Genomic DNA, 11,528 nt, shown 5'->3' with positions numbered 1-11,528 from the left:
CTTACCAAACATAAATAAAAAATATTGTTTAAGAAATGGCAGAGGAAATTAATGTTTGAAAAATCTATAGCCTATGCAGTCTCCCACAAAAAAAAAAAATAAATAAAAATCTCACAAAAGCTTTGTAAGTGTCTCATATGGGTTTTGGGAACCTGTTGCCAGTCTGTTCAAGGATTCTTATGCTCGTTTAGACAGAAACAGACTCAGTGTCGCCCCTTTACAGACAGGCAAGAGATTTAACTGCAGCTTTGTAATACAAGTGTGTCACCTAGTGGATGGATGGAGGGATAAAGTCGTGCTATGTCAAAATATTGGAATTGTAAAAGTATCTATCTATCTATCTATCTATCTATCTATCTATCTATCTATCTAGAATCCTTATTCTATTATTTCTGCTGTTATCAAGGTAATTAATTCCCTTTGTTACCATTAATCTTATTGAAAAGATAGCATATTGCTAAAAATTCAATAGCCTAGGCTATATTAAGAACAGTCAGATATGTGCACTGCTGTAGCCTTTCTCATTTCTCCAAATTATATTAATAACCCAAATTCTTTCAAAATTATATATTATACTCTAGTATATTTTATATACTTCTTCCTTTCTATTTTAAATAATTGGACCTGTAAAATCGTGACGTTTAATACATTTATATAATCCTGATTTACAATATAAAGAGAAAAGAGACACTTGCGTTGTTATTGGCTCAAAGGCGGAAATGACGCATTGCCAGTCGGTGGCGGGAAGGGACTATTTGCTGTATTCAGAATTCAGCGCACTGTCATTCTTCAACGCTAAAGCATTTTAAACCTGAAATATTTCGTTAAATTAACAGTCAAGTCACTTGCGCAGTTCGGTGTTGTATTTTTATCAGATATTGGTTGGGTTATGAGGCTGCCCTGAAGCTTTTATTATCGAACACAATCAAGAGCGCGAGCATCACCGGCGGATGTACAGTAAGACCGCGTGAGACAGTGGATTTTCCTAACGGAAAAAATTGATATTGAAATGAGCTATTTCAATCTAGACCGGTTCCGTTTCCAAAGGGACAACGCAGCAGACAGTCACTGTAAATCGTCGAATGGATCCAACTCGGATAAAGAGAATAAACGGGGTGAGTAAAAACGGCCATTTCTTTGTTCAGCTTTCATAATGGATGTTTCTCAAAACCTGGTGTGCTTTCTACCTAGACCGCGTGCTTTTATCTGCGATTATGGTGATTATTGTACTGTAGCTGTAATTTTAAGCCCATTTCCAGGTTCTTAGTGTGGGTGGCCACTGGGAAGATTGTTTTGGGGTCGACGCTGATTCTCCAAATAACCTGTTCTCTGTTTTTGTTCACCACTATATCAGACCCCTTTCACCGCATACTATTAGCAGTTGTCTTGTTACAAGGATGTAACGTTAGTCACAAGATGTTGTATGCCAAAATGTCTTAATTCAGTCTTGAATTTTCTGTTTCCAGCCCACCAAAGAAAGACAGATGGTCGATGTGCATCAGGCAAGGCATCAAGACATGCATTAGAGGATGTTTCTGCTGATGACAAAGTTGTCAGGATGAGCAAGTAAGCGAGACACAGTTTGTCAGAAGTGAGGCTGTAGCGTGTCTTCTCTTGGACACATTTGCTGCTTCACACTTTTTCTAGAGATTTCAAGCTTGCTGATTACATTGAGAGTTGTTACCTATTTGAACGTTCACTAGTTTTTAATAAGTGATAACATGCAGTTATTTCACAGGGATACAACATCAGAGTCCAAGCACCAGATTAGCAAGGATATGGAGGACAAAATCATCAAACTACTGGAAATATTCCCTCAGAAGAGCAAGAAAGATCTACTGGAGGTAATGAGTCCCTCATTGATGTGACATCAACTTAATGGGTGAACATTGTGGATTTTATCCTGTTGTGTCACTTTGTATTGTGACAGGTAGTTGAAAGCACCAGCACACTGGAGGGAGCTATAGCACGTTGTTTGATGATTTATGGAGATGACGGTGAGGCGTTTTTTTATTATTTGCTTGGACAAATATATATTGGTCAGTCACAGCATTCTGCTGTCAGACATCTTTGTGTTGTTAATGCCAATATTTCATGCACTGTCTTTTGTGCAAATTAATTACAAGATGATTTGCGGCAGCCATATCACCCTGCAGCCCAAGACTGGTTGCCCACTGAAGCTAAGCAGGGTTGAGCCTGGTCAGTACCTGGATGGGAGACCTCCTGGGAAAACTAGGTTGCTGCTGGAAGAGGTGTCAGTGAGGCCAGCAGGGGGTGCTCACCCTGTGGTCTGTGTGGGTCCTAACGCCCCAGCGTAGTGAGGGGGACACTATACTGTAAAAAGCACCGTCTTTCGGATGAGATGTTAAACCGAGGTCCTGACTCTCTGTGGTCATTAAAAAAAAAATCCCAGGATGTCCTTCAAAAAAGAGTAGGGGTGTAACCCCGGCATCCTGGCCAAATTTGCCCATTGGCCTCTGACCATCATGGCCTCCTAATCATCCCCATACACTGATTGACTTCACCTTATTGGTGGAGAGGAGACGGAGTGATGGTGTGTGGTGGGCGTTCTGGCGCAATATGGCTGCCGTCGCATCATCCAGGTGGATGCTGCACATTGGTGGTGGATGAGGAGATTCCCCCCCCTTCCATGTAAAGCGCTTTGAGTACCCAGAAAAGCGCTGTGTGTATGTGTGTGTATATATATATGTGTGTGTGTGTAACAGATTAGATTTGTAATTCAGATACAATATTGTAACTTATTCAAATCAAAACTGTTTTTTATGTATGCCGATTCAGGCAGACGGAAAGGCAAAGCAGGGCATAGTGAAGATGATAACGATCAGCCAAAGAAGAGGAGAAAAATTGTGGTGAGTGAGCCATTTGAATCAATCTTTTAAACATCTCCTTAATTTGGTGAGCTCACTTTTAAATGGCTGTTGACTCTGAATTAGCATTCAGAATCTGAAGAGGAGGAGGAAGAAGGTTCTGAAGATGAGGAGAGTCAGGAGCCAAGCAGAGAGAGACAAGAGGCTCTGTTGAAGAAGTTGAAGAAAAAACTGCCTGATATCGAAAAAGAGGTAGGCTTAAGGCTTAAAGATATTGATGCGAAAGCATTGTAATGTTCTGGTGAGTTTATGTCTTCAATTTCTCTAATAGGTGCTGAGGGATGTCCTGAGAGAGCATGACTGGGACTATGAGAATGCCTTGGGTTCACTGCTTGTGTTTTCATCAACAGGTGATTATTACTGCGTTTCAGCTACAGTTGAAGGTTTAGTCCACAAAGAAATTTTAGTTTGAAAATGAACCGACTTTATCACTTGCTTTATCACTTTAAATTCAGATTTAAGTTCACCGGAAGATCAGAGAAAACAAAAGTCAAAATCATCTCACTCCCGGGAAAAAAAGGACAAGAGCTCTCAAAAGCCTGAAAGCTCGTCTAGCCTGTCAAGATGGCTGACGGCGGGCCCGTCTCCCGTGCAAAAAGTCTCTAGTTTGTCTACTCCAAAAACACAAAAATCAGCAGTCAGCAAAAGCATGGCCAAAAACGCATCCTTTAAGTGGAAGAGGGACGATGAATTGCCGTTAAATGATGTCAGTGCCTCTGAGGATGAAGAGGAGCTTGACAGTGATGTTGAGAGTATCTCTGATGATCTGGACTCGGAGGATGAAGACAGCATCTCAGGCAACCTCCAGGATAAGATCATTCAGTTTCTCCAAGAAGCTTCCCTAGATGAGCTTGCTCTAATATCTGGCTGCTCAATCAAAAAAGCCCAGAAGATCATTTCGCTGAGACCTTTCAACACTTGGAAAGATGTGGTAAGAATTAGGGCTGGGTGATATATCGAACGTGATGACCATGCGTATCTCGTCAGTAAAGCAGGTTCTGTGATTAGCGATAAATCTCCATCACCTGCATTTAATACACAGAGCCGTAGTTCACTAACAAGCTACGCAATATCGCTCTCATTATTGCAGATGAATCCCCTTCGAAAATGAATGTGATATTGCGTAGCTTGTAAGTGAACTACGGCTCTGTGTAGTTGATGCCGCTCCATTTGAAAGCAGGTGCTGGAGATTTACCGCTAATTACGGAACCGGCTTTACTGACGAGATGCGCATGACAATCGCATGCGATATATCGCCCAGCCCTAGTAAAAATCTAATGTGTGCACTCTGCTCTGCCATGTTAATTGTCACCCTGAATTATGTGGTTGAATGAATTTTGAAGTGCTCAAAGGGGATTAGTTCTTTTGGCTGTAAAGCCAGTGATTCATATTTGGCAGGTTTGTATTCATGCCCGCAGACAGATTGAGCACAGTTGTGTCTAATTGTTCAAATGAGGTGTTAAAATCTGTCATACTAATTTGAAATGTTTTGCTAACAAACTGGGAAAGTACAAATCATTCTATGCACTGAATTCTCAGTTACATTAGCGGTCGGTAGACAAGGTGAACCATGCAGGTGGAAAGGCTTTAGCTCTGTGACAACTCCCGATTGGGGGAAGGGAATGTTTACAAGCACTAATTAGTACAGAAGTGTACTATTTAGCTGTGTTAACCATTCAGCTCAAGGTGGAAAAGTCCTAATTCTGTTTCTCTTTCAGAAAGAGCAGTTCTTCAAGGATAATGGCCTGTCTATAGATCTAGTACATGGCTGCAAGGTTGTGCTTAAGGAGCGGCAGGTGGTTAGAGACCTTATGGGAAGATGTGAGAAGATTGCACAGAAAATGACTAAAGATGTTACCAAGGTCATAGAAGCAGGCATGGGCTCCATCAAGCAACCCAAAATCCTGAACAGCAAGTGAGTTTATCTATTCCTATAATACACACCTGGGATATCCAGTTATGCTACTTTTTTGTAACTTCTTGTTTTTGACTTCTCTTAGTTTCAAACTCCAGCCATATCAGCTGATTGGTTTGAAGTGGCTGATTCTTCTGCACCAGCACAACCTGAGTGGCATCCTGGCAGATGAAATGGTGAGTCACTGTCATATTGAGTTCAAAGGCATGTAATCCAAGAAGTTTACTGATTCCTTTAAAGCAAAGGACTGTTGTCACGGATATTGGTTATAAGCAGGGATTGAAATTAACTTTCACTCACCAGCCAATTTGGCTCGATTTTTAAGTAACCGGCCATTCATAACTTCTACTAGCCAAAAAAAATAAAACTCTAAAAAAAGCTTGGCTTGTGCGATTTTATAATATCTCAATATTTTATAGGATTTTATCAATAAAGATAATTAGACAATATTTTGCTGAGCGTGTTATTGTTCCGCCATCTTAAGGTTTACTGGGGACAGCTGACTCCTAAAGTTTTTGATATTCTTCATATTCTGTGTGGTCCATTCACATCAGTGATAGAAATTAATCTTTTCCAATAAGATTAAATTGGGTGGTACCTTTTTTTTTTTTTTTTTTTTTTTTTTTTTTAAAGGATAACAACAGAACTTGGTAAACAGGTCACCTTTGCATCTTTACATAGGTCTTGTTAACAGGTACATACAGAGGTCAAATTACAAAACAAAGAGATAAACACAATCCATTTTTCCCAGTATTGAGAGTGTGTCCATCCGTAAATTTAATGCGAAAGTGATTCTCTCCATATTTTGAACACTGGTTACAATGTCCAACCATTCAGACTTTGTTGGGGGATCAGACTGGAGCCACTTTCGTGTTACAGCTTTCTTGCTGGTTGCTAATAATATCTTTTAATAAGTACTTGTCTCTCACCGTCAAATGAGCCAGTAAGTTCCCCAAGTAAATTGTAGAAAAGGAATAATCATTTGCATCATCAACAATATTGTATATTACTTGTGTTACCTCCCGCCAGTATGGCTGAATGATTGGGCAGTTCCAAAATACATGAAAGTGATCTGCTAGTTGTTCCCCACATTTCCTCCAGCACAAACCACTACCCGTCTCACCATTCTGAATAGACTTTAACTTGGGGGTTATAAAGTATCTAATAAGATTCCTCCAGCAGAATTCTCTCCACATACCGGAACTAGTAGAAGTAGCCTGAACTGGGTTGTACCTTTTTATGGGCATTTTTATCTTTTTTAAAGCCTTTTTTTTCTAAAAGTGTGCATCTTTTGAGTCAAATTCTTACATTTAATCAATTATAATAATAATAATACATTTAGGCTGTTAATAAATGAAATCGGTATCAAGAAAATGAATCTTTGCAGAAGTTGCATATGAAGTGGCATTTAGATGCATTTACACATTAATGCATCTTACAGAGACATGGAATGCTTTAACCTGCAGTTGCAAATGCATAAATAATGTTTTGATATTTTAAACATGAAATGTTGAATACTGATATTTGAAATGATTTTAAAATGAAAAGATACTTTAAGTGTAAAATTAAAACCACCAGTAGGTGGCAGAAATTCACTGTTAAGTGAGTCCTTGCGATTGAACCGAATCATTTAAACAGTTGATTCATTCAGGAAGGAAACACCAACATGTTGCTCAGAGACACAATACAGTGCTGTGTTCGGAATGATTATTTTTTTTTTTTGTTGTTGGTGAAATAGAGCAAAAACGGCCAATATTGTGTCTAAAACGTAAGTCTCTTGATATTAACTTTTTTTTTATTATTATTATTATTATTGAACCATTGTATAAAATCAATATCCCATTTGTAACATGCTGATTTTTTAAGAAAAAACGTCACTCTTCGTGTGATATTTAATAACTATATGAATTGATATAGAGGCCTATACATTTTCTGCCCCTTTACCTTGAATTATGTGATCATTCGTAATGCATATTAATAGACTGAATCATGCAGTAAAAGAACGCACTCTAAAGTATACGCACTATGTGATTTGATCTCTCCACAGGGGCTGGGTAAAACTATTCAGGCCATCTCTTTCCTGGCTCATTTGTATGAAAAAGGAATCAAGGGCCCTCATCTTATTACCGTACCCTCATCCACGCTAGGTAAGAGACACTTATTTCAATGGGAGTGTAGCATATAAACCATATAGTGTTGCTTGAGATGATGCATTTCTCTCTTTGCAGATAACTGGGTTCGTGAGCTGGGTCTTTGGTGTCCCAGTCTTAAAGTTCTTATTTACTATGGTGAGTTAGTTTTCTGGCAAGACCCCCCACCCCCCCGTATTTTGTGTGATCTTAGAACCCAATGGAAAATAATATATTAATACAGAATCATTTTTTTTTTCCTTGCTCTGTTTTTTTTGTTTGTACTTGTAGGATCTGTGGAAGACCGCAGGTTCTTGCGACAAGACATCCTCAGTGGCTTAGTTAAATTCAACATTGTAATATCCACGTAAGTACATTGTTTTACAGTATTTATATATTGTTGTACTGACTTGTGTATTTATGAAAGTCACTTGTATTCAGTGATGTTAACACTTGTCTGTCTTTTTCTGCTTTCATCTGTATTAGTTACAATCTCACAATAGGGAATGACCATGACCGCAGTCTGTTCCGCAAGCTGAGGTTGAAGTATGCTGTGTTTGATGAAGGCCACATGCTGAAAAATATGAACTCTCTACGCTACCGCCACCTCATGGCCATCAATGTCAGTACAAGCAGTCTTCTGTGTCGTAAACAATATTGCAAATACGATTTAAACAAATGCTGTTCACTGCCATTCTGTCTCTTTTGGGTTAGTTTGGGAAGTTCTTAATGAAGCGAAGGGTAGTAAAGTTGTGCTTATCTATACCTCTTGGTTGTACATTGGTGTCTGTCATCTACAGGCTGAGCACAGATTGTTGCTCACAGGAACACCTTTACAGAACAACCTGCTGGAGCTCATGTCACTCCTGAACTTCATCATGCCCTCCATGTTCTCCAGTAGCACCTCGCAGATTTCCAAAATGTTCTCTACGGTACAGACAGTGCACACATTACTTCTAATTATAATATTAGATGTGCCATCTTTTAAAAAAATGTCTACATTTTATTCAATTTAAGGATACAGTAATCATTATTTACCTAGACAGAATGCTCTCACTTTCTGCCCATCTGCTTGGTTTCAGAGGTCATCAGAGGAAGAAAGCAGTTTTCACAAGGAAAGAATTACACAGGCCAAACTTATCATGAAGCCATTCATTCTGAGACGAGTCAAGAGTGAGGTAGATGCTTTTTTTTCACTGTGATTTATGATCTGATCATTACTGAGAAAACTTGCAGAAATATTGATCCATCAAAGTAAATGTATCTACATTCAGTCCTCTGTGGTGAAAATTCATATACCAGTATATATTTTTGCCCACCCCGATTGTGACTTTGTAAATGTTGTTCTAGGTGTTGAAACAGCTTCCACCAAAAGTGGAGAACATTGAAATGTGTCCCATGAGTGATGCCCAGCAGAAGCTGTATGACAGACTTTTCAAAAGGCTCAAGAAGGCTCCGAATGGAGACAGTACGTGATGTTAATTTTTTTTATGCTAATGTCCTGTTTAAGAGTATTGCACTCTGTTTGTTTTTTTTTTGTTAGCCCCTGTATAATGTCAGATAAATCTGAATACAATATAGGCTGTCAAGAAAATGTTCCTTATAAGCTGGAGGATCTGAAAAACAAAGTGGAATGTTGGAAACCATTTTTTCTATCTATTTATCATCTGTCACACAATTCCAATCTCCTCTTTGTCCTCAGAGCGGGAGCTTTGCAATGTGATGATGCAGCTGAGAAAGATGGCTAATCATCCGTTGCTGCACCGTCAGTACTACACCAGTGACAAGTTAGCTGCCATGAGTAAAGCCATGCTTAAGGTGAGGACTGGGAGATTAATGTGTAAAAGAGGCTGAATAATAAAGATTTAACTGTGCATTTAAAAACAAAATTGTTTATCATGAGTCCAGCCCTGGGAACTTATTGGTTCTGAAAATGAAGGTGAAATGTACACTTGCCCTGAAGTTGTTCCAAACCTGTATAAGTTTCTTTTCCTCTGCTGAACACACAATAATAATTTTTGAAGAATGTGAGTAAGCAAATAGTTTGTGATCCCCACTGACTTTACTTCCATTTTTCCCCCTCACTTACTATGGAAGTCAATTAGAGACCAGCAACTGTTTAGTTACCCGCATTCTTCAAAATAACTTAGGATCAACAGAAGAAAGAAATTCATACAAGTTTGTTACAACTTGGAGCGAGTAAATGAAAACAGATGAACTATCCTTTTGAGAACCACTGCTGTATTGTATACTGCTGAGCTGACATGGTTCTGCTATGTTAGGAGCCAACACACTTTGATGCTGACCCTGCACTGATCCAGGAGGACATGGAGGTGATGTCTGATTTTGAGCTGCATAATTTATGTAAGCAGTACACCTCCATCAGCAGTTACCAGCTGGAGAAAGAGCTCCTCTTAGACTCTGGGAAGTTTGCACTTTTAACCAAAATACTCCCCAGGCTTAAAGAAAAGGTTTGTCTGAATGCTGTTTTACAGTATCCTGATGAGTCATTTTAAATTAATTAGCAATTTATTGTTGCTGATGTATTTAAAACAACTTTCTTTTTCCTCAAGGGTGATAGGGTTGTCCTTTTCAGTCAGTTCACCATGGTGCTGGACATTGTAGAGATTCTGCTCAAACACCTTGACCATCGGTTTGTTCGACTGGATGGTTCTACTCCCATGGCAGAGAGGTGAACATAACTTGCTTATTACCTTCTTCAGTACCTCATGTCACTTTGTTTGCACTGCACTCAATTCAGATTTGTTTTTCAGATTTGATATTTAGGACTGACTCACTATCACTTTGCAAGTAATGAAATGCAATTGACCAATAATTCAGGCAGTAAATTATTTCAATAACCACTGTTTTCACATTTAAAAGATCCGCATGTGAACATTAATGTATAAATACAGACAGCACTGTACACTACACTTGTTTTTTTTGGGGGGGGGTTTTTTACGACCCAAAAGATTTGTTTTTAAGTCTCGAGCAACTAAACAAATTGAAGTAGGAAGCTGCCTGTCTGAACAAATCTAATTCAACCCTCTCTACTTCTTTAGGATTGGTCTCATCGACAAATACAATACAAACCCTGAAATTTTTGTGTTCCTCCTGTCGACTCGGGCTGGGGGGCAGGGAATCAACCTCGCCTCTGCAAACACAGTGATAGTGCATGACATTGATTGCAATCCATTCAATGATAAACAAGCAGAGGACCGCTGTCATCGAATGGGGCAAACCAGGTTAGTATAATCAAAAGGAAATTGAGTTTACCATAAAGAAGAAAATCTGTTTCATGATAATGTATTTGCATCACAGAACAGTGCAGGTGATCAAGCTCATCAGCAAAGATTCGATTGAGGCTTGCATGCTCCGTGTGGGACAGGAGAAGCTGAAACTGGAACAGGACATGACTACTGATGGAGGTGAGTGTCAACGCACACAAACCCTATCAAACCTACAGGTCACAACTTACAAGATGAACCTCAAAATACCCCCCTTTCCAGTAGTAGTGTGTGGTATAATCAAAATCTTATCACTGTACTGTATAGTTCATTTTACTGCAATGTCAATGAATAATGGTTTATATTAAATAATTGTTTAATTCCTGTTTTTGGATAATCCAGTGACTTTAATGTATTAAAATAGAAACTTTGATTGTGGTGGTTTTACTATATGTATCTGGCTTTTCACTATATGTTAAAAGCTCTTTAATTCTTTTTCGCTCTCTTCAGAAGAGGACGGTGCTATGACTGAACAAATGGCAGAGCTACTCAAAGTCTCACTGGGTTTTTTGAAACCTGAAGACTGGTAAAGTCAGAGTGGTAGTTGCCTGTGCGTTTCCCTCCACTCATCAAGTACAAACACAGCAACTTGAAACTGATTTGATGTGGCTTTGGTAAGGACTAGCACTTTTTTGCATGTTCAAATGTTAGAGGTCAGTTATTAAATGCACACAAATCTTGGACCAATGTACTGGTGATAGAGGAGTTTGTGTTACTCGGGGATCACCTGAAATACTTGTTAATATTCCACAATGGAGATCTGTCATATGTGCCATCTGAAAGACTGTACCTCACCTGCCCAGCTCAGTTTAGCCCACACAGGACTGGTGAGTTGGTTCCAGATTTGTGACCTTATAGACTGAAGGCACTGCTGCAAATAACTGGTTATACTTGTACTGTAACCGTTTTGTTGTTTGTAATGTCCTTGTGTTGTTTTCTAAATAAAGATAATAGTCATTTCCTTAATTTAGGTTTTTGATTTCAGTGTTGCAAGTTTGAGTACTACTGCCATTTAAAATCTTTGCACACCAATTCGATTCAGACTCCTCAGCATTGGATTAGCATCAAGTCACCTTTATTCATATAGCGCTTTATACAAAGTTGTTTCAAAGCAGCTTTACGGTGATAAACAGGGAAATGATTCAGTGACACAAACAGAAGTCAATTCTCTAAAAAGACAACAGTAAACAGTCATTATTCAGTTGAAATCAGATAATCAGTTCAGTAACTTTTCAGTTGAGATATGGAATGAGTTTCATTTATGCATAAAGCAACTTTGAAAACAGTTATGTCATCCAGCTCAGTTCAG

At 38.9% G+C, this 11,528-nt stretch overlaps 1 protein-coding gene across 1 annotated transcript; it reads left to right on the top strand.

The window, feature by feature from the left end:
- Positions 1 to 715: 715 nt before the first annotated feature.
- smarcad1a (SNF2 related chromatin remodeling ATPase with DExD box 1a) lies at positions 716 to 11,184 on the top strand. The gene is made up of 23 exons (XM_079381945.1): positions 716 to 1,115; positions 1,467 to 1,566; positions 1,739 to 1,844; positions 1,931 to 1,997; positions 2,800 to 2,870; positions 2,955 to 3,080; positions 3,160 to 3,238; positions 3,344 to 3,819; positions 4,607 to 4,803; positions 4,889 to 4,979; positions 6,851 to 6,950; positions 7,032 to 7,091; positions 7,224 to 7,299; positions 7,419 to 7,554; positions 7,733 to 7,864; positions 8,015 to 8,110; positions 8,283 to 8,400; positions 8,635 to 8,750; positions 9,215 to 9,403; positions 9,506 to 9,624; positions 9,995 to 10,177; positions 10,254 to 10,360; positions 10,670 to 11,184. Exons 1-23 carry the CDS (start codon positions 1,010 to 1,012, stop codon positions 10,747 to 10,749), a joined length of 2,931 nt encoding a protein of 976 aa, XP_079238071.1. The 5' UTR covers positions 716 to 1,009; the 3' UTR covers positions 10,750 to 11,184.
- The last annotated feature ends 344 nt before the right edge of the window (positions 11,185 to 11,528 follow it).

The sequence above is a fragment of the Barbus barbus genome, assembly GCF_936440315.1.
Source record: "Barbus barbus genome assembly, chromosome: 28".
In the NCBI taxonomy this organism is placed as follows: Eukaryota; Metazoa; Chordata; class Actinopteri; order Cypriniformes; family Cyprinidae; genus Barbus; species Barbus barbus.
Note: the sequence above shows the minus strand (reverse complement) of the source record. Positions and strands in the feature narration are given on the sequence as shown.

Excerpts from the sequence above, each read along its gene's own strand:
- smarcad1a (XM_079381945.1), top strand. The coding sequence starts at position 1,010 with ATGAGCTATTTCAATCTAGACCGGTTCCGTTTCCAAAGGGACAACGCA. Across the intron at positions 1,116-1,466 it reads GGATAAAGAGAATAAACGGG|CCCACCAAAGAAAGACAGAT; the intron begins GTGAGTAAAAAC and ends TTCTGTTTCCAG. Across the intron at positions 7,865-8,014 it reads TTTCCAAAATGTTCTCTACG|AGGTCATCAGAGGAAGAAAG; the intron begins GTACAGACAGTG and ends GCTTGGTTTCAG.